The 23,144-nt window shown below is 45.0% G+C and overlaps 1 protein-coding gene across 1 annotated transcript in view; it reads right to left on the bottom strand.

Annotated features, from left to right (window-relative positions):
* SLC39A12 (solute carrier family 39 member 12) overlaps positions 1-23,144 on the bottom strand; it is a 310,966-nt gene that overhangs the window by 170,421 nt on the left and 117,401 nt on the right. The window contains exon 3 of the mRNA XM_086940003.1: positions 2,535-2,742. Coding sequence (XP_086796129.1) covers positions 2,535-2,742 — 208 coding nt within the window. The remainder of the gene's footprint in view (positions 1-2,534; positions 2,743-23,144) is intronic.

Below are 23,144 nucleotides of genomic sequence, written 5' to 3'. Positions count from 1 at the left end.
TATACCTGACAGGTGCCTGGTTTGACGCAAGTTTGCTGGACATAAGACGTCAATTAAAGATGTCACTAGGAAGTGATAGCTATCAGTTGCTCATTAGAGTTCCATTACTAATCAAAACACAGCAAGCGGGGATTTCCACGTTTGCTGAGTTTTTATCTTGTTGAAGAACTCGGAGTGATAATCTAGGAATATCAGATAGTGACTTCTGCTCTGTCATTGCACTAATTGGTTGCAAAGGAAGTGGCTGAGAACTATTCTGGAATGTGGCTCTGTTCGTGTGAGGCCAGAGATGACTTTCTGAATATCGCACTTGAACGGTTATGCCAATATAGGGAATAAATGGATTTATAGCTGAATAGGGGCATAAGGTCGCAGTATCGATCAGGAACCTAGATAAACACACAACAGGGATTGTGTTATTTCTCCTTAATGTCGTTATTCCTTTACATGTGTAGAGTTAGAAATAAAATACTTCTTTAACTTACAAAAGTATTTGACTGGACATTGATTTATTGTTCGTACGGTGTGCACTGTGAGTTATGAGTTGTGTTCACTTGCCTGTATCTACACCCCCCTCCCCTGAGGGAGCATTTGACTGTTCATCCAGAGCTACCACTAAAAGGCAAGTGCAGAAGAGGTACTTTGCCCAGTTGCTAAGGAGCCTTTGTAGATCTGGCCCCGAGACATTGGGGTTAAAAGCCTGCAGCCATCATGGTTGGGCCTGGTAGCCCTATGATCCTCGTGACCCACTGAATGTAGTTCTATCCTTTTGAAAATAACTATTATGGCTGTTTTTTTCTGCAATGGGCTATGTTTGAATGATTATTCAGTCGAGGGGCCCTCTACTCCAATTGGTTTAGCTCTGTATTTTGCTTGTAACTGGATATGAAAAAACACAAACACAACATATTTTAGACAGTTCTACAGATATGGTTTTGTCCACCAGAAAAAAACATTCCAAGTATAGAAATAGGAAATAAAATAATAATAGTTAACAAGAGTCATTTGAAAATTAGCTTTAACCTTAAACTGGTACGTTTTCCAGAAGTAGGAAATCTGATGACTTTGAGTTAGACATTTGCCCAGAAAATAAAAAAGATTTTCAAAAAGCAATCTTTAAGTGAAAGTTTAATTTAGGTCTGCAAACTGCCAGGTTTCAGAACGTGCTCTTACCAAAAGGAAGAACCTTGTCTAAAACTTTTGCTCATCAGTATTATTACTGTAGGAAAGTATATGTGAGAAAACTGCATGCAAAGGTTAAGTGTCAAGATACAGAAAAACATATGACTTTGTGGGTATTCCTAAACTCCTACATGACCCCTTCCTACTATGGAAATGGTCAGAGCAGTGGTGTAGCTATCATTGGTGCAGCAGGTGCAGTGGCACTAGAGCACAGAGTCCTGATAATTGCTGTTTTTTGCTACCCAACAGCAGTCACAGGGGCAATTTCCCTTGCTTGCACCAGGGCCCATGGCATTCTTGCTATGCTAGTGGCTCATATATGTGTTCCTGTCAAGGGGCAGGAGTAAATGTGCTTCCAACGTGGTAAAAGGGATGAACATCACCAACGTGAACGGAGTACATTTATTTCCAAGGTGAAAAGAGAAACTGTAACATGTCTGCAGACAGGGAAGAGTTGCAAACGTCCCAAAATGTATAGGAAGTCAAAAGTATGGACTTTTTCACTGGCAAAAACTATTTTTGTTGTGGGCAAAACGTGCTGTTGCACAGGGTCCATAGCACTGCACCATATATAACATAACAATGTATGCAAGTATACACTACTGGAGTGCCTCCACTAAGTCAATCAAAATACATTAGAAATGTTTTCGAGGATTATGTCTGAAAAGCAGGATCTGCAGAACTTTACAGGAATAACTTTTGTGATTTCCTAAAATGAACAACATTACTCCCACAGACATGAAATATCTGCAGGTGCACTATTGTTTGTGATTTATGCCCTAAGGTTTTTGCTGATTTAAATATATATATATCTGTATTGCTGTTGTGAATCGGTCCCATAATGCATATACTTGGGATTGGGGACGCCTTTTTATAAACAATAATTGAACAAATAGAGTGAAACAGGTTTAAGCATTGGGATATGGTTATGCAGATACACGACCATGCTAACATGAACATATAGGTGAAGAAAAACGTGCTTGTGCGCTAAACTCATCTTTATTTTACTTATGTGTGCAAGAGGATGATTACCCATTGTAAGGACCGCGCTGAGGAACTGGGGACATTTTTTTACTACTAATTCAGTCTGTGCTTTTGTCCCTTTGTTTAACTTCGGGTTGGTACCTTGCAGCATGGTTATCGCTTAATCTTGCTGATCACGTGGCCAAGATTATCCTTTCATTCCTGGTCAGTCCAACATATTTTAGTCCTACCGCTGACCTGCTGCTGCACATTGATCTCTTTGTTTTGCAATTTCCTTAAGGTCTAGATAATGCACACTGTTTGCCAGGTAGGCGTTTTGGATAAGAGAATTGGCACAGAAATCACAAAAACGAATTCTCTTGTCCTACCTGTTGCATGAAGGTCGTTCGTCCGGTTTAAAGTATGAAAAATGTATTCTGTGAAGAAATCCAGAGTAGGCAGGTGTGATTTGCAGACGCTGACACCTTTGAGAGACAATGTCAAAATGGCCGCCGCCAACCGAGGCAGGTTGTTCTCATCGGCTCCAATAATGTCCTGTACGCCACATTCTTGCTCCAAGACGCGAATATCGACACACTAGAAGAAAGAAGACATTAATGCTATTAAAATGTCTTCTCAGGTGTGGATTGTACTTTAAAGGCGGCTCGAGAATTGCTACATTATCCAGGCCAACCAGTGCATGACTGTTTTTCATTGGAGACAGCATAAAAAATTGCAAATATGTTTTATCTTGACATTTTCAGATATATTGCTAATGTTCGGAGCCCAGAAACATGTGCTAGAAGATGTAGTCATTTATAGTAGAAAGTTAAAAGTGTGTGCGTACTCTGTCAGACACCTTCCTGGCATCCTACAGAGTACGCGCAAGCGTTGGTGTTGCCGCTGGACTTGGCAGGAGGACACCCCTTATCAAGAGGGTGGATTGTGAATCTTTCATTACTGCTTAATACGGTGACATTCTTTACTTTGGAGTGCTTTAGCTTCATCCTACTTAGGGCCAGATGTAGGTAAATTCAATTTAGCGAGTCCTAAATAGCGATTTTTACTGAATCGCCATTAAGGACTCGCTAAATTGAATGTAGATAGAAATCGCAAATATATTTGCGATTCTTTAATATTCCTTAATTGCGAATTGCAAATTGAAATTCGCAATCAAGGAATGCCATCCCATTCATTCCTATGGGCCCAGAGGACAATAGGAATGAATAGGATTTGCGCCCGCAATTTGCGAGTAACCTAGAGGCACTCTCAAATTCCAGGTGCAATTTCAAAGGTGCAAGGGTTCCAAAAGGACACCCTGTGGCACCCCTGATATGTGCATGTGTGCATATGTGGCGCACATACATGCCATAATGGCATGAATGTGTGCCAAATGGCACTTTAAAAAAAGCAAAAAAGTGTTTTTTTTAAAGGAAATCCCGATTCCTTAAATGCAATTGCAAAATAAGGAATCACAATTTTTGCGATTCCTTATTTTGCAAGTAGGTTTAATCTTACCTACATTGCTCAAAGGCAAATTGCGATTGCAAAGCCTGAAATTCTGCAAATTTCAGAATTTGCGGTCGCTATTTGGCTTCCTACATCTTGCCCTTAGTGGCTCTACCACTCAACAACTTGCTCTCCCAGCATTCACACACATTTTGACTTATCCAATTACACTTTTCATGTACTAGGGAGCCATTCTATACTCTGGACTAGTTCTGCACTTGTTACCAGCGTTTTCAGAAGCGTTCCTATTTTATTACTGTACGGCTCCTTAGATTAATATAGCATCTTATATGCTAGCAAACGTTGGTGCATATTTGAAAGAAATGATGCAGCATGGGGGCTGCAAGCAATACTGACCCAAGTTCTTGGTGCATCCATTTGATCTTCTTTAGAAGCAATCGTGGAAAAAATAGCGCTAACAGGGACGGGTAGCTCTGTTTCTTCGATTTACAAAGCTCCCCATTGTTGGTGTTCTGGCATCCCATTATAAATAACCTTTGTTTTTCCTTTAGCTAATCAGGGAATTTTTCCTGGTGTATCTATAATCAGTTTAAACCTTTAACAAAGTAAGATATGTGAGGTATTTTGACTTACAATGTGCAGCACACTGGCACTTTGTTTCGGAGCTCACTTTCATGCCCTGTGTTCCCTCAGAGCTTTAATTGTTTTTTCTAATTACATTATAGCATCACAGGAAGGACATACCTAGCTGCTTTATTTGGTATATATGCCCAAGATAAGCTTCAACGCCAGCCTCTATACATGGGCGTTTTCAGTATTCTTAGTATTTTTCTTTAGGTGTCTTATTAGACGTTTAGAAAGGTGGTACATCACTTTTTCCACTGTGTCCTATAAGGATGTTTAAGTCACTTCACACATTTTTAAGGTTAGTGTTCTTTGGCATGATTTACCTCAGTGTGTTGGATAATTACTTTATAATGCCCTTCCTTTCAAATCGAAGTGCATCTCTTTCACCGTCCTGATGAAGACCCCACTGAAATTACCAGTTTAGGGATCGAAACATAGATAACATTTGGACTGCTTTTTGGATCCTAGACTAACAGGGTAAAAATTTACATTTGAATCTTCCCCATTATGTGATCCCACAATCATAGGTAGCCATTTTATGTCTTTACTTGTATAAGAGTTGTTTTGCCTTTTTTTAGTCTACTTGTTCACCACTCAGGAGCATTGCATCTTCACTATGCACCTATTCTAATGAGCTCTTTATCAAATGTGGTTGATGCATGCTGTTTTTTGCTTGCTTGACAGTATCATCACTTTAGAAAGCATTACTTTTGAGTATGTATTTTAACTCTCGTACAATTGATCATTTAGTTGCTAAAATAATTTTCGTTAGAACCACTGTAGAGCAACGTTAGTTCTAGATAGTGTAGGATACCTAGGTTCTGAGGAATACAGGGTGGCCCTGTTATTATTTCATTTATAATCCAGTCTGCTCTCAGGCAGAGCATAGTACATATTCACCAAGTCGCTGTTCCTCTATCTGTGGCAAAGTTTTACTATCATCTTTGAATTAGATTGCTAAGAACACGTGGATAACAACTTTGAGTGAATTTTGGTATTTTCACAGGCAACATCACAGCAAAGAGTTATTTATTCACAACTAGGAGCCTTATTAGGATGACGGGCAGACATTGCCCGCCCGTCATCCCATCGTAAATCGGGACCGCCCACCATAAGGGCGGGGGTCCCGGGGGTGCTATTAGGATGTGCCCGCCACAGTGGCGGGCACATCCTGTATTTTCAGCATTGTGGCGGGCGGTGCTCTCCTTAGAGGTGATTTACTGCATGTATAAAAGTTCATATCCCCACATGGCAATGCACTTTTCCTTGCCCTGTGGCATTGTGATGATTCTAAACTAACCATTGTCTCACAGGAAAGTTCCATAAAGCAACTGGCATTGCCAATTTTATAGTACATTTTAGCAACAGAGCATAATCACAGTGGCACTAAATGACTTTTCATAGTGCATCAAATCACAATACCTGAAAAAACAAGGTTCATAAAAGGATAAAAAATCTGAGTAAACCACACAGAAAAGGCATATTTGGTACACTTGCATATGCAATTTAGTGAAACGTATCGCAGGATTCAAGGTGCAACGCCCTGATTTTCTTTTTAAAAAAAAATGAAAATACAAAGTATCCAAATAAATCAAATGACTGAATAACTAATCCTGCTTCTGTTCTCCATTTACCCCAAAATGTTAATGCCATCTTCAATCCACTGCTATGTCAATCAATCAATCAGGGGAATTGTAAGCATGCTTCTCACCCGTGAGGGTCTCAAGGCGCTGGGGGGGGGGGCTTGGGGGGGAGGGGTGTATGAAGCTCCGATCAGTTGAAGAGCCAGGTCTTGACTTTCTTCCCGAAAATGTTCAGGGAGGGGGCGTGTCTGATCATTCCAGGTCTTGGCCGCAATGTAGGAGAAAGCTCTTCCACCTGTTCTGGCTCTTTGGATGCACAGGGTTTCGGCGAGGTCAGTGTTTTGGTAGTTTCTCTTGGTTATGTGGAGAGTGACTTTCTCGTTGAGGTATTGGGGTCCAGTGTTGTGAAGGCATTTGTAGGCCTGGGTAAGTATTTTGGAAAGTAACTCTCTTCTCAATGGGGAGCCAGTGCAAGTCTTGCAGGTGTTGGGTGATGTGTTTGTGTCGAGGGATGCCGAGGACGAGTCTGGCTGTGGTGCTCTCTATGGTCTGGAACTGGCAGAGCAGAGACTTGTTGATCCCAGCGAAGAGGGCGTTTCCGTAATACAGCCTCCTGGTTATGAGTGCATGGGTTACGGTCTTTCTTGATTCAAGTGTGATCCATTTGAAGGGATTTTAGAGGATGCGGAGGGTGTTAAAGCAGCTGGAGGTGACAGTGTTGACCTGTCGGGTTATGCAGAGGGAGGAGTCAAGTACGATGCCGAGGGTTCAGGCATGGTCCATGTGGGTGGGAGCGCTGCAGAGGGCCACCAAGCATTGTCCCATGTGCAGGACGAGGGCCCAAGGACGATGACCTCTGTCTACTCCAAGTTGAGCTCCATCCAGGATGCGACGTCCTTCATTCCTTCTTGAAAGTTAAGTCTGGTGGTGATGGGGTCCTTGGTGAGGCAGAGGATGAGCTGGGTGTCGTTGGCGGAGGGATACTATGCTGAGTCCGTGCTGTCTGACGATGGCGGTGAGGGATGCTATGTAGATGTTGAAGAGCGTCGGGCTGAGCGACGATCCTTGGAGAACTTGGCAGTTGATTTCAGTCGGTTCAGAGAGGAAGGGTGGCAGTCTGATTCTTTGTGTTCTGCCGGTGAGGAACGAGAGGGCCCAGTCGAGGATGGTGCCTTGTATGCTAGGGTTGTGGAGTATGGCTGTGAGTGTGCGTTGTGAGATGGTGTTGAAGGCTGCAGAGAGGTTGAGTAGGATTAGGGCCGTGGTGTGTCCTTGGTCGAGGATGGTGCAGATGTCATCTGTGGTGGTGAGTAGAGCGGACTCAGTGCTCTGGTCCGGGATGGAGTTTTCTTTGATGAATTTAGTTAGTTATACATTTACCGTCTTCTCTGTGACTTTGGACGCAAAGGGGTAGTGGGAGATGGGTTGGTAGTTGCTAAGGTCTGTGGGATCTGCTGCAGGCTTCTTGAGCAGGGGTCTGGCTTCTGCGTGTTTCCAGTCGTCAGGAAAGATGCCAGTCTTGGGGGTGGCGTTGATGGTGCATCGTAGTTCTGGAGCAAGATGTGGAAGATGTGCAGTGGGCAGGGGTCGATGGTGGCTTCTAAGTGGATGCCTTTCATGGTTGAAGTGGTGTCTTCGGTGGTGATGGGGGTCTAGAAGGAGATGGTGAGCTGGCTGGTGTTGCTGGAGGAGGGAGTGGTTTTGGAGTCAGGTGCTTGGTCGTTGAAATTGTCGTAGAGGCTCTTGATTTTCAGGTGGAAGTAGGATCCAAGCTTATTGCAGAGGTCAAGGGAAGGGGTGATGTCCGTGGTTTCGCTGAGGGGGTTTGGTGAATTCCTGGATGACTTTGAAGAGTTTCTTGCAGTTGCTGGAATTGGCGAGGATCTTGTTTTGGATGATGGTTCTTTTGGTGGATCTGATGTGTTGGTGGTATTCTGTCATGGCGTTTTTGTAGGTGGTGCAATTTTCTGATATTTTGCTGGTTCTCCAGTTCTTTTTGAGACGTCGGCAGGTATGTCTAGATTCTTGGAGGTCAGCGGTGAACCAGGTGGCTTTCCTGGGGTACTAGACATCAGGTGGCATAGGGGTGCGAGCTTGTCTGCGCATTTGCAGATCCATCTGTGGAGTTCTTTGACTGCGAGGTTGGCGTCAGTCGTTGTGTGGGGACATCGCAGTTGAGGGTGTAGTTTAGCTGCTCCTCAGTGATGTACACCTATGTTGTCTTTGTTTCACTCATTCCTATTACTCAAAATGTTTGTTTCATGAAGTTATCAAGTTTAATTATGTTATCATTTTATTGAAGCCCTTTAAGTAAAATACGTCAGCTCCTTAGCAAAGCACTCTACCAAATAAATATATACATTTGCTCTCCCTTTCTCGCTAGCCATTTGTGATGTCATGCACACAATTTCCATTACACTTTGCATCAGTGTGTTTGTTATAGTAAAAAAAATGAAGACATTCCTATTGAACATCATCTATGATTCCCTTTAGAACCAAAACAGTACAATGTGTCTTCCATGGGCACATTCAAGTTTAGACTGGTGATAGTAGCAGTGAATGACCAAAATATCAGATCAGAAATATTCTGTGATATGAATAGTGTGTCAAAAATATTTCGACTACCAAAATATTGCATAAAAGAATGTCTTAGGTAACAATATAGAGTTTTTTTTTTTACATAATATTGTTTTTAAGAAAAAAGTTGCATTTAATATAGCCTGGGTGTCATGCACCTGTAGATCCAGGCAACCTTCAGTCTTGGACAGTGGTGGTTGGTGACAGAAATTTACACTAGCGGTATGCTAACTGGAAGAATGGCAGTCGTTATTTCATTGTGATGGTGAGGTGGAAGCCAGAGGGTGCACAGTGACTCCCACCCAGAGGCTTGGGGCAGGTGATGCTTAAGTCTTATTGAAAAACAAAGCATGCAACTTTGCAGGGGTTTGGGGGGGGGGAGTGTTTTAATCACATGGAATGCAAATGTATTGCCATTTACTTTTCAATATGAAAGGAGTTTGAATGTGCTTGGAAGTCCAACCAGAAAAGTAACCAACTTTTAACAATACCGTGAACAGAATACCGATAGAGTCAGAGCGAGCTGGAAGCTGCAGCCATACTTCCTCTCACCAGTTCCACTCTCTCGCATTGGGTAAGGGACTGGAGATTCAACGACAGTGAATGATGATCACTTTGACATGGGCTGAATAAATGATTCACTGTTATTTCTCAGCTCATCTCATACATGAAGTTCTTACAATTGTTTATGTCATTAGAATGGCTCTGGTCCACCTGCTGGAATTCCTAATGAAGAATCAGGTAAGAGGCGATGTGGGGAAGCATAAGATCACTCAAGCACTGCAAGTGAAGAGTCATGAACATTTTATTGACACATGGTGTGATCCTGAGCACCCTATTAGATGATCAGTTAAGTAAGATCAGTAATGATTCAAAAGCAGTGTTTTCTGAAAATGATCAATTGGATCTAACAGCTCAGGCAATAGGACTGGTGCAACTAAGACATTTCTCCGCTCACTGATGCTTTAGCCTGCAGGGTTTGTGAAACATGAGCTACAGCTCTGCTGTTTAAAGGCGAAGACAGGCAAGAATCAATTAGCTTAAGAGGTCGCTGGTCTGTCTAGTGCTAACAGTTTAACAAATTGTGAAACTTGAGCGCTGGGTGGGCTCTGTGAGGCCTGAACATATAGGGGCATATTATCAAGGGGGCTTATCTCCGCTTTTTTGGCTTTAAAAGCCAAGAAAGCGGAGATAACATTATCTCCCTATTACCTAGCTGTCGCTAACACCAGTTAGCGACAGCTAGTAAGAGATAGCCACCATCTTGGGCCCCACTTTGCATGTCTGTGATATTTATCACTAATGACATGCAAAGTGGGCGTGCCAAGATGTTAGCGACTGAAAACAGTCGCTAATATCGCTATCTCCTATTACCAACTTATGGAGATATTCGCGCTAAGCGCGAATATCTCCAAAAGCTAACACCTGCCCTGAGCACTTCTTAGCCGTGTTATCAATGGTAGGTGGATAACATGGCTAAGAGCATTAGCTCGGTAATGCATGAATATCGCTGACTTTTCAGCGATATTCATGCATTGCGGCGATTTTTATCTCTTTTGCAATAAACTTTGGTAATACCAAGGTTTATTTGCGGTAAATATCGCCGCAGCTCAGCGGTAACATTTTGTCTCTAACCAAGCAATAGCGATAATTATCGCTATTGCCTGGTAATATGCCCCATAGTGTCTTGAACCAAAGCTGCTTGAGAAGTCTAAAGCTAGACTTATGGTGTCTGTGCAACTTGAGGAATAGTGAAGTTTTGTGAGACCCACACATTTAAATTCTGTGTGACCACATTGCATCAATTAGCTAACCTATTTATGGGCTAGGGGACACAAACGAACTTAAACATCATTCTCTATACAATACCATTCATATCCTCCCCTTTAAAATCCCAGAAACAATATTCTGGACAAAAGTAGTAGGTTAGAGACCTTTCATAAGCACTTTGGGTGTTTGCAACTCCTTCAAGGTCGTTTGTATAAAATTATGTTGCAAACAAAAGTCACATTTCCATGATTTAGCTCATTGAATGGACTTTGTTATGCTTGTGATTAAGCGGCACTCTTATCATCATACATACAACACATAAATCTCACAATTAAGCATAATTCAAACAACGAAATATTCAAATAAAAGCATTAAAAGCTATGGCTAAAATCTGATTTTGGATCTCTTTAAGAGGCATAAAACCTTTCTCCAAAAGAGGCCCATTAGTTCATCTTGTGAAGATGTAAGTGTGTGTAACACCGTTAGGAATTGCAGTATATTTAAGAGAAGAAGCATAGGCAAGGTTAAAAGGTTAAGTGACAGTTGCACGTGTTGAGCCTGATTTAAAAATCCATGTAGGTAAATAACTGCCCTTCTCCCACTTGTGATGCTGCCAGAGAAACACAAACACCATAAGCTATCTAGTGAGCCAAGCCACGTTTACAGCATTAGCATGTCATGTGTGTGCCCCCTGAAAGTTCAATCTCAGCCAGCTGACTAAATAAACAAAACAATCACAGCTGTATGGTGGGCACGCACTTTTTTGTGGAAGCACATAACGTCTGCCCAATCAAAACATGTAATCCTGTCTTCCAACATGTGGGTGGAGCCAAAGCCCCTCAAGTGATGCTCACCTATTTGTCTGGTGGCAGCTGCGCTGTCAAGCCAGACCATAAAAAGAACTTAAGAAGCAAACCCAAGGTATTAGTTAGAAAACGTGAAGGAAAGCAATAAAGGGGAAGGAGGAGAAATGTATTGTAGCGGAGCGATAATTCCTGAACCCATTTATCTATGAAGTGGGTTAAATGTAACAAAATAAAAACTTAAAATAATTATGATACAAAATACATACTTATAAGCACTTTAAATTTGAAAAACTGAAGAAATACTGCACTAATAAATAATGTATAAAATGTGTTGAGTAAAGGGTGTCATTGAGAAAACTATTGTCCATAATACTATAGAGCTTGGGTAGAAGTCATTGGTAAATGCTTGCCACGATTTTCATTTTGTATTAGGATTCAGCAAACTTCTGCCTTTGCAAGAAAATTACCAATACACACACTTAAGAATGGAAACTAATATATATAGGAGTTGAGTAGGAACTCGATTAATCATTAAGGGCCAAATGTATCATCATCACCATTAGCGTTTTCTAAATAGCGATTTTTAAGGAATCGCTATTTAGAAATCGCAAAATGGTATGTATGTAGAAAATCGCTATTTTTTTGCGATTTCCAATTATTCCTTATTTGCGAATTCGCAATTTGCGAATTCGCAAATAAGGAATCATTTCCCATTCATTTCTATGGGCCAGGAGGCCCATAGAAATGACTGCAAAATAATTCTCAATTTGCGAATTCGCAATTTGCTAATCGCAATTTGAGAATTATTTTAAGGGTGCAGGGGTGTCTCAAGAACACCCTGCTGCACCCCTGAAAATTACATGTGTGCACATATGGTGCACATACATGCCACCCTCACAAATGCACAATTGTGCATATTTACAAGAAATCGCAAATTACCACCAACTACAATTTGGTGGTAATTTGCGATTTCTAAACCTGAATTGCAATTTTGAAATGCTTCATACATAGCATTTGAGGAATCGCAAAATTGCGATTCCTTAAATGCTTAAGCAAAATAAGGAATCGTAATTTTTTGCGATTACTTATTTTGCTAATTTTTCATACATTTCAAAATCGGTAAAAAGGCCGTTTGCGATTCGCTAAGGCCGAAATTCTGCGAATTTCAGCCTTGACGAATCGCAAAAGGCTTGATACATATGGGCCTTAGTTCGTAAATACAACAGTTTCATGGAGAAAAACCTACATACAGACCAAATATTGCACAAACTATCCAAAAACAAATCATGATTATTATGTTCATCTATCATTGTCGATGAAGACCTCGACATCTCATTGATTGGTTGCCTGTGGTCTGTGCGAAGATAACTGAGTAGTCTTATTTGGGCGTGGAAGATCCTGTCACACGTGATGACACTGCTGGTTATGTGCGGGCAGATCTGGACTTGTGCAGGTCATGCTTTCTTTGAGCCTCAGCAGTGCGCCTCACCTCGGAGGTTTAGCAGACTTTGCAAATGACTCCGTGCCATGCACGCACAATGGTTCCGTGCAAGGGTTTCCCAGGTGACTGTGTTAATCTCTAGGTACCTCAGGAAGACTTCGAGCATGTCTTTGAACTGCTTCTTTTGTCCTCCATGGGAGCGCTTTCTGTGAGTGAGTTCTCCTAGAAGAGCTGCTTGGTGAAGCACTCATCTGGCATTCTGACAACATGCCAAGTCCATCTAGTCTGGGCTTTCATAAGCAGTGTATGAACTGATGGCAGACTAGCTCTGGAAACGACTTCAGTATCCTTTTCCAATGAATCTATTAATAACAACAACTGGCAAAGCCATTATGGCTGGTTTTAATGAGCTAATACTTCCAAATAACATTTGGGCATGCCTATATATATTTCTGTGATTGTTAAAGTTTGATATTTTTGAAATCATTTTGAGTCTTCAGAGTGCCTGAGTATGTTTGGGTCTGTGGTTGTTTGTGTGTAATCAGAGAGTGTAAGTTGTGGGACCAATTATTTGCCTATTTACGTTGGAAAGTTATCATTGTATATGTCACTTTTTACAAATTTTGATAAAACGTTATAAGTAAATATTATATATTTCCTAACCATTTTCTTTCCTACTTTTCGGGGGAATTTCCTAGTTTGTATGGCTATTTCTCAATATATCAGTGACTTTTGAGCACTTTATAAGTTTTGAGCCTTTTAGACTGTCTTTTGGCTTTCTCCCCTGTCCAATCTGCCTGTTATTCACATTCAGGGGCCCCCTTCTGCGTGAGTGGTTATATTTGAATATGACTTATTGGATTAATGAATCTGGTAATGGTGGTAGTGAAGATGGAAATTGTGCTGCACAAGAACTCAGCATCATCCTGGACTCCTCGCTCACAATGAACTGCCAAATCAACGCCGTTACATCCTCCTGCTTCCCCACGCTCCGCCTGCTTCATAAGATTAACAAGTGGATCTCCAGCATATCCAGTAAAACCATCACCCTCGCAAACGTCAGCAGCAGACTCGACTACGCAACACACTCTACGCCCACACCATCCAAAAACTCCAAAATAGCCGCAGAAAAAAACAGAATGCTTCCTCCAGACTCGACCTGAACATCAGCCGCAGCAGCCACATCACTGAGCACCTGAGAGACCTTCACTGGCTCCCGATCAACAAAAGAATGACATTCAAGCTCCTCATACACACCTAAAAAGCACTGATTAACACCTGACCTGCATAGCTCGACCACTGGTTTTCCTTCTACATGCCCACCATACATCTTTGCACCACTCGACTGGCCCTGGCCACCATCCCACCAATCTGCAAGATCTCATCTAATGGAAGATCCTTCTCCTACCTCACTACAAAGACCTACGACTCCCTGCCTCTCCACTTCAGGCAATCACTATCGCTGCCTCAATTCAGGAAGTACCTCAAGACCTTGTTCTTCGATTGAATTGCAAAGATACCCTCACACTGCCATGAGGCCCTAATGGGTGAGTAGTCGTGCTATAAAAATATCTGACTGACTGATTGATATAATGGTGGTAGTTGTAATGATTGTGGTAATAATGCTAATGGCAGTGAATGTGAATATAGTGGTAGTAAAGATGGCAGTGGGAATGGTGGAACTGTGAATAGTGAAGATAAGTATGGCGGTCATGATGATAGTGGTAGTCATAATTGTAATGGACATAGTAATGGCAATACTGGTAATGACAGTGGTAGCGATGGTGGTTGTAATGTTGGAAATAGTGGCACGGGTAATGTTGGTGAAAATCGTGGTGAGAATTGTGTTTGCAATGGAGATGGTAATGGTGGTGGTAATGGTAGTACTGTGGCAATAATGATGGTGTGCTAACGTGGTAGTAATCATTATTGTAAGGGTGGCAATGGTGTCCCTGGTAATGGTGGTTGAGGTAAGGGTGGTTGTGGTTATAATGGTGACAGTGACAATTATAAAATGGACCTGTGTGAAAACACTAATAATGCCTATTGCAGTAAACAACATACAAGATGAAATGTTTTCTTTGTACAATGCATATATGAAAAAACAATAATTGAACATGTAATGATTTAGTCCACTTTTTGGATGTAAAATAGACTTACTTACTGCACTACTAGCACACCACAGAAAGGCAGAATGATACACAAAACACTCAAAAGCATATGGTGAGTGGGTAATTCTCTTCTCAGTGGAATCCAATTCCATTCTGTGTATATAAACGAAATAGTAACAATGAGTAATGCAGAAAGCATTGCTGTCAAGGAACCTAAAAATGGATTGTTTGTTGGTGCAATAACAGATGAATTTGCAATGACAGTTTTGTGCCCTATTATTGTCCTGCTTAGGTTGCCTTACCTTTCTATTTTCTCCCGTAGAATGTTGAGGCTCTGTAAGGTTGGAAGTCTATCACAGAACAAGTGGTGTGAATGGCACTGGACGATTTAGAGCTGGTGAAGTTCAGCAGACAAAACTGCCCTTTACCTTACTACTGAGCCCAATAAATACAGTTACATGCTTCATCTGGCTGTCTTTACCCCCACTCACTCAACACTGGCAATGAGTGGCATGTATGCTTCCATCCCAAGCATTTCCATTTCATGTTCTTCTTGTTCACCATTTCCATGAACATCTCCAAGTGAGTGTGCCCTCAAGAGAGTGTAAATTTAGTCTTAAGGTACATATATGTTTTCTGATGAACCTTGAGGCAGCTGGTGGCATCTTCTGATGTTTTCATGGCGGTGTCCATTGTGAAGGTTAGATTATTAGTGTGCCAATCCACCACTGTGAACTACACCGACGTCCTAATCACACTGCGGTCAGCAAAGATGGACTCTTCCTTGCTGGCATCATTCTGTACACCAACTTCCATGAGGATGCAATCTTTAATTTTACTTTGTTCACTCACTTGTACTGTGAAAACAATGCACATAAGTATGTAAGTAAATGTGGGTGCTATACTGGATTTTGCTGTATCTTCTCTTTGTGACAGCCACATCTAATATTGATGAACATTAACTTTGTGATCCTGCATCCTTTATCTGCTATGTTTGGCACATTATTGTACTGTGCCTAAATAAATATGGCCCATATGTGTTATTGCTGATTTATTCACTTGGACTGTTTATACAGTGACACCCTTCATCATTTTCTTTTACTATTTGAATAGTTAGCCTAATTTTAGCCAATGTTTCTTTCAATTATACTTTTCCTGTCAATATTTATTGATTGTTAACCCATCATGTAAGCCATAAACCTTCCACCGCCTTTTTTACAACTATCTGGAGCAGCAACATAGCCTGGAAAGAGTGATTCAGAGTTTTCAAAGCTTTGGCACAATTGATGTGTTCATGTTTAAGGCTGACAGGAAAGAAGGGTTATCAGAACACTCATCAGCACAAGAAGGGAAATAAATGTTTCAACATCTACCTACATACATGCCAAATGACAAGGAACAGGAGCTTGATGAGTATGGCATGAAAAGGGTTTTTAAAGACTAGAAAAGCATTTCTGCAAATCTCATAATGATTTTTATCCAGAGAACAATCTGCAATAGAGACAGTTGACATGTATGTAGTGTTGTTGCAATTTTATCAGCCAAGTGTGAACTTGGGAACTTCATGGACAATTTATGAGAGATCTATTGTTCACAAGATATTACAGCAAAAAGATTCAAAAGAGATTATTGCCTTGAAAACATCTGTCACTTGAGGAAGCACTGGAGATAGCTAAAAGTATACAAAACTCAAAAGAGTCAGTGAGAGAGGTCAACAGAGATGTGGAGAAGACAGTATGTGCTGTATGAGGAAACAAGCCAAGCACTGAGAAACCATAACAAAAAAAAGGTGTGTGGGTCAAAATAATGTTTGTAGTGCTGCACATCTAAATTTCATGCTGCATCATTTAAACACTGACAGAATCTTGGGAATAAATCTGTTAAATGGTTGGTTATTTTGTCAGAGTGTTCAGGATGAATTCTAAAGCTGGTAGGGTGATTCTAGTAGGTGAGGACTCAACGCAAAAGTTAGCAAATGATGTGGATCACTTAGTACTAAGTATAAGTGTGCACGAAAATGGCATGCACATATCTAAGGACCTCATTGTTCACAGAATCCAATTACCCTTGCTGACAGATTCCAGATCAAAGATCAGCATCATTTTATAAAAAGATATTGAGGAAAAAGGCCTATGTGAACCATTACTTCCTCCAGAGATCAGTCTTTAAGAATACAAATACACTGTGCTCAAACCAGGTTGTTCTCAGCAAGTGCTATGGGTGGAGAAGGTACGCATCGGTGAGAAACTGGTTAATCCAGAGACAGTATTGGGAAAGCACTTTGAAAATGTTGGGGAAAACGTAGAAACATTTGATTGCCTTAAACATGCCTTAAACATTTAATCGAGCTGAAAGTAGGAAGTGTTCCAGTCAAATGTAAAATGAGGTGTGCATTGATGAGTGTTAGGAATGAGTTGTATAAGCTATTTTATCAGCTTTGTCCTGGAAAGGGGATTAATCCTGCTCATCATCACTCTGGTTGTCTCCTATAATTATTGATTGTCATTTTCTGTGTTGCACTGTGGGGACGGCGGGGCTCTGTTGAAACTCCTACCATTCACTGCTGCACTTTCCCTGCTGCTCTCCGGTCCTCCGCAATCAGACAGCTGTTTGTTTGTGGGGAAAGAGTCGGCATTTCAAACTGGCTGGAAGCGCTGGCCGCCATTGGTAATGGGCAGCGCTCTATTCTTTCTGCGCACTTGGGGGCATAAATATCACCGCGCCTGCGGCCTCACACCAGAGAATAAGGACGTTTTTACTTCCAGACTATTGTAGCTTGAAACTGACCGCTTTTTAATCTTTAACTAAAGCTGAGAATTTTACCTGACTGTCATTTTTCTGTGTTGCACTGTGGGGACGGCGGGGCTCTGTTGAAACTCCTACCATTCACTGCTAAACTTTCTTTGCTGCTCTCCGGTCCTCAGCAATCAGACAGCTGATTGTTTATGGGGCGAGAGTCGGCATTTCGAACTGGCTGGAAGCGCTGGCCGCCATTCGTAAGGGGCAGCGCTCTATTCTTTCTGCGCACTTGGGGGCATAAAGAACAACGCGCCTGCGGCCGCCTGGCTGGTGCGCCAAAGGCGCGCCAGAGGCGAGCCTGTCTGCGCCCGTCCGCACCTGGACGCTGCCAGGAAATGCTGCCCACTCATCAGCAGGTTTGCCCCACACCTAGGTTATGATATCCGAGAGACTGTTTGTTGCAATGGGGCCCTGCTGTACCCTGTACTGGGGGGAGATCTGTCCCCCAATTAATGGAGAATCTTTCAAACTGGAGCTGCCCTTATTGCAGTTTGTCCACAACGTACACGAAATATAAGTTAGGCACAGAACAGACCACCCCCAAGGGGAAACATCCAGGGGGTAGAGAGTCCTCTGGGGCAATGACTCAGTCTGAGGGCGAATCAGCGGCAGCATCCTTCCAAGGGCTCTATCTTAATGTCAAATCCTTTCCCAGACATGTTGCTGAAATTTGGGATCTGTCAGAGGATAAAAAGCCGGATATCTGCTTCTTCAGCAAAACTTGGCTGAATAATGATGCTACCCCGGCATTGGCAATAGCATTTCCAGCAGATTATTCAGTTGTGCGCCTAGACAGATCTGAAAAGAGGGGTGGAGGGCTGGCGACTGCTACACATCCCCCGTTTCATATTAAGACTCTTGATTATGTATCTAATGCCAATCTAGAGCTGCTGATTTTCAAATTACAGCGAAGATTTAAGACCGAATGGACGGGAGCCTTGGTATATCACCCTCCAGGAGGAAATAGGAGAGATTTCTGTGCAGCACTATTAGAGAGGCTGGCTCCTTTCCCGTTACAATCTGACAAGTTCCTACTTGTGGGTGATTTTAATCATCACCTGGAGGCACTTGATAGTGTTGGCTCTGCCTGTCTCCTTGCATCCATGGAATCTTTGGATCTCTCCTCAAGAGTAGATAGTCCAGGGGCGTGGCCAGCAGTATGGCCGGCTAAGACGTGCTCTACCGCAGCTCCGGTCGAGCTGCGCTGAATCCGACTCAAAACTAATGCCCTGACACCCCGCTTCGACTCTACGGCAATTATACAGGGGCCGTGTCTCCCTGGGCGCAGTAACCGCTAGATTTGGCAACGCAATCACCCCGAAAACAGCAAAGCGGAGACTGACCCGGTTCGGCCGAGAACACCAAGATGGCGGTGACGTGAACCAGCAGGGAATGGCCTGGAGACGCGAGAGCCGCTGGGACCCCCCGACACGAGAAGAGACGACTGCCGAGTGCCTGCTGCGGACCGGGGGACACCCGATGAGGTGTGTGGGCAGCCCGGGTCTCGGAACGAGGAGCTCTTGAGGTGGGAGGAGTCCTGTCACGGGCGCCGACTCGGGCACCAGAATCCCCGGGGACGCAGTGAGGCTCACGGACGGAGGCGGCTTGCACCGGGACAGCGGACCGGGCGGCGAGACCGCCCGCAGGAATACGCCAGAGGCGCCCGGCGCTTTGACCCCCAGGCGGGACTGCTTCTCCGGCAGCTATACAGAGAGAGGGATAAGTAGCCCCGTGCATTGAGAGCATCTAGTCCGCTTATGCTTGTCGTGCTCTGTGGCATGCCCCCGTTACCCCCCCCCCCGGCCCTCGCCCTGCCCAGGGAGCCAACACTGGGGCCCGGGGGTGAGTGGGATCGCCCCCAGCGACGACGCATCACCTTCAGAAGGCCTGGACATACCGATAGCCGGTCTCGCCCTAGACATGCGATTGCCTGCAGGCAGAGCCAGGAGAGGAGGGAAGGGAGGCCTAGACGCCAGGCCAGAATCACGGATCACACTCCCTGCTTAATACTCCAGGGCCGGTAAGGAGCGGCGGATAGGTGAAGGCCGGAAGTATACTTTATCCAGCGCTGGACCTGCCCGTGTTGTTGCTTTTGGAGATGGGTGGAGCCCTGGAAAGGCTGAGAAACACTGCATTCTAACGGAAACGCCACCTGGTCCTGAAGGATCCGGGGAGTGGAGGGAGGCTGCAGGCACGAGGCACTGGAACCCGAGGCCACGGACATTAAGTGAAGGTGGTGGGGGGTGTCAGCTCCACGTGGGACTCGCCATTCACCGTCGACAGCCATGGGGAAGAGAGAGACGATTGCCAAACCGCCCAAACAGGGCCCAATGGACAACTTTGCAGCGCCAAGGCAACCCACTGAGACCGCGCCTGCAGAGCCCGGCGTGCGCTCGGACACGGACTTGTTGATGGCGGCCATCCAGGCATCAAGGGCGGATATTCAGGAATCGCGGGCGGCCCTGGAGGTAAAAATCGGTGAAGTTGGGTCAGAAGTAACGCTACTGCGGCAAGATTTTCGGAAATTGAACGAAAGGGTGACTACGGCAGAGACGCGAATAGGAGAGGCGGAAGACTCGATCACCACCCTGAGGAGAGACATGGCGGAACTCCAGGCCTCGCACCGCCAGCTACTGTGGAAGGTGGATGATGCAGAAAACAGGGCGCGACACAATAACCTACGCTTTGTTGGTTTTAGAGAGGGAATTGAGGGGGCGGACATGGCAGCATTTCTCCGCTCCTGGATCACAACAACCTTCCCGGCGGCGCAGTTCTCAACGTGCTTCATCATTGAAAGGGCGCATAGGGCCCTACTGGCAAGACCACCGGAGGGTGCGAGACCCCGGCCTGTCATCGCCCGCTTTCTCAACTTCGTGGACCGGGATCTGATACTACGAGAATCTAGAAAGATAGGGGAGATACGCGTTGAGAACACAAACATTATGATTTTCCCGGACTACAGCCAGGAAGTGCAGAAACAACGCCGCTCCTTTGACGCGGTCAAAGCAAAACTGAGAGACATGAACATTACCTATATGCTGCTCTTCCCGGCAAAAGTAAAGGTAATCTATAAGGACAAAGCGCACCCGGAAGATGCCTGGCAGTGGCTGGAGGAGCGACCCATATTCCATAGGCAGGAGAACAACACCAGGAGAGAAGGACCAGGCAGGCTGCCTACAAGCGGTACACAGTGGGAACGGCCGAGACCCCACCGACAGAGGGCCCAAAGAAATAAGAGGCGGACACCACTGACGCCCTACCCAGGAGGAGGCCCGACTGACGAACGGCGAGGGCAATCGGCCTCACCCGGCAGGAGCGGCGCAACGGGATCCAGGTTCAGATGCCTGGACAACACTGCCAGATCGGAAGGAGATGAACGAGAAGACTTAGAAGTGCATTCATCGGAAGGAGAGGAGGGAGGAGCACACTCCGTCCACCCACTGGAGAAAGCGATCCGGGAGATGGAGCAGGATGCATCGGGCGCATGGCTGATCCCAGACCGGACACACAGGACTCACGGTCCTAAACAGGGGACTACAGGGCAGCAGAGATTGCAGCTTGACGTGGCTGAGACACGCAAGTTGATGCACCCTCCTTACACCTATTATTTGTATTGGTTACTGACTTTCCTATGCACACATTCCTTAACTTTGACTCATGTAGTTGGTACGTTGGGAATGTATTACATGTTTTGTATTGACCTGATTGACGTAGGTTGACAGGGAGGGGGACCTCTGGGAGGGCGACAGACCCTCTCCTACTGACAGTTCCGCCTCAGAGAGGGATGGGACTGAAAGGGGAGGGAGGTTGGGTGGGGGGAGTTTGGTTCGGTTGGCACTGATCAGTTAGGTTTGTTGGGGTGGGGACGGGGACGGGTTGACGGGAGGGGGCGAGCGGATGGGGAGGAGAAGGGGGATGGGCAGTATGAGTAATGTAGTCACATGTCAGGCAGGCGCACACGCACACCACCATACACCACCAGCAACTTTCCTTTACCACTTGGAATTCCTTGGCGCACGAGATAGGCAGCACGTCTACACCTCAAGGCCTCTACTGGTGCGTGACACCAGGGGCCCATTACGGAGAATGTACCAAGACAGCTATGGGGACCCCGGATAGAAATAGGCCACATGGGGATGCCCTTAAGGTGATGACCTGGAATGTTAATGGCCTTGGCTGTAGGATTAAGAGAGGTCTGGTTAGCAATTACATAAAACGCTCTGGGGCGGATGTGGTAATCCTACAGGAGACACACCTGAAGGGCACGAAGTGTGCGTTCTTGGTGAGGGGGCAGTACACAGTCCTGGCTCACGCTGGGTTTACCTCCGGCTCAAGAGGGGTTGCGATACTGATAAAGAAGTGTCCACCAATGAAAGTAGCGAAAGTCTGGACCGATCCAAATGGCACATATGTAGGGGTTCGGGGGACGTGGGGACGGAGGGAATACACACTTATCTCGACTTACGCGCCACCCAAACTACAGACAGTTACGCTTCGGGGTGTAACAGACATAATACGTAACACATCGGACACGGTACAGATCGTGGGCGGGAACTTTAACGATGTCATGAGCCCGTCGTTGGAAAGAACCGGGGATCGCGACCGCCCACGACCCTGACTCCGTTGGCCAGATTAATGACTACCTTGGGCCTTCTAGACGTATGGAGGTGGTTACACAGACGTTCTCCTACTTCTCGGGAGCTCACAAAGTCTATTCACGACTTGACTATATCTTTATGCCGAGACCGATGTTTCAGACGTCAGATTCGGCGGAATACTGTGCTAGAGGGGTGTCTGACCACTCGCCACTGGTGCTGGCTCTGGGCAGGAGGAGGCGGACCGGGCCTCACATTCCTCGGCTTTCGAGCTGGGATCTGCTGAACCTAGAGCTCCTAAGGGGATTACGAGCCGATCTTAAGGTATAATATTATGTTTCTTATATTATTATGTTTCTTATATAGCGCCAGAATCGACCCCCGAAGGGGTATCTCCGCGCTTGCCTTGGGAACCCGTCCTGGCTTTTCCCTGTGAGATAGCCCCTACAGGGCATCCCCAAGGTGAAAGCCAGGCATCCCGCCGCTGGGGGCCGTTGTGGAGATTAAGCAAGCTTAATGCCCAGAGTTGCAGAGTGTGAACCCATGATTAGGTCAGGCACCGAAGCGAGAATTATCGAGTCCATGGACATTTGAGCTCAAGACCCTGCCGCGTCGGGAATTGAACCCTAGTCCCGGGTCTGACCTCTGCTTCAGGGTCTGCCTGCTCTAACTGGCGGACAATGTCGGAACAGTGGACTCCTGGGTGGTCCTGTGGGAAGCACTCAAAGTGGTGCTCCGTGATAGGGCACACTGTCGGCTGGCGGACGCCAGAAGGAAGGAACAGGTGGAGATCCTGGCGCTGGAAACGCAAATAGTGCAACTGGAGACGGAGCATCTCCGGACTAAAGACCCAGGGACCCTGAGATGCCTGGTGGACGCTCAGGCCCAATACTGTCAGGCTGTAACCGGGGAGGCGAAGACGCAGGCACTGGCTACCCTACATCGAATTTATGATGTGGGAGATAAGTCTGGAAAGCTCCTGGCGTGGCTGAGTAGAAAAGAGAAAGACGAGAGATGGGTTGAAAGAGTCAGGTCGGGCCCGATGGCGTGGGCATGCACCGATGACGAGATAGCGGATGCCTTTGCTGACTATTATGGGGCCTTCTATGAAGCACGCAACCTAGGGACCAAGGAGGATGCGCTGTCCTATATGACAAGTATTGAGATCCCTAAGCTTGAAGACGCAGACCGCGAGGACCTAGAAGAAGACATCACATTAG

The sequence above is a fragment of the Lissotriton vulgaris genome, chromosome 10 (assembly GCF_964263255.1).
Source record: "Lissotriton vulgaris chromosome 10, aLisVul1.2, whole genome shotgun sequence".
Taxonomy (NCBI): Eukaryota; Metazoa; Chordata; class Amphibia; order Caudata; family Salamandridae; genus Lissotriton; species Lissotriton vulgaris.
This window is presented reverse-complemented; position numbering and strand designations above follow the sequence as displayed.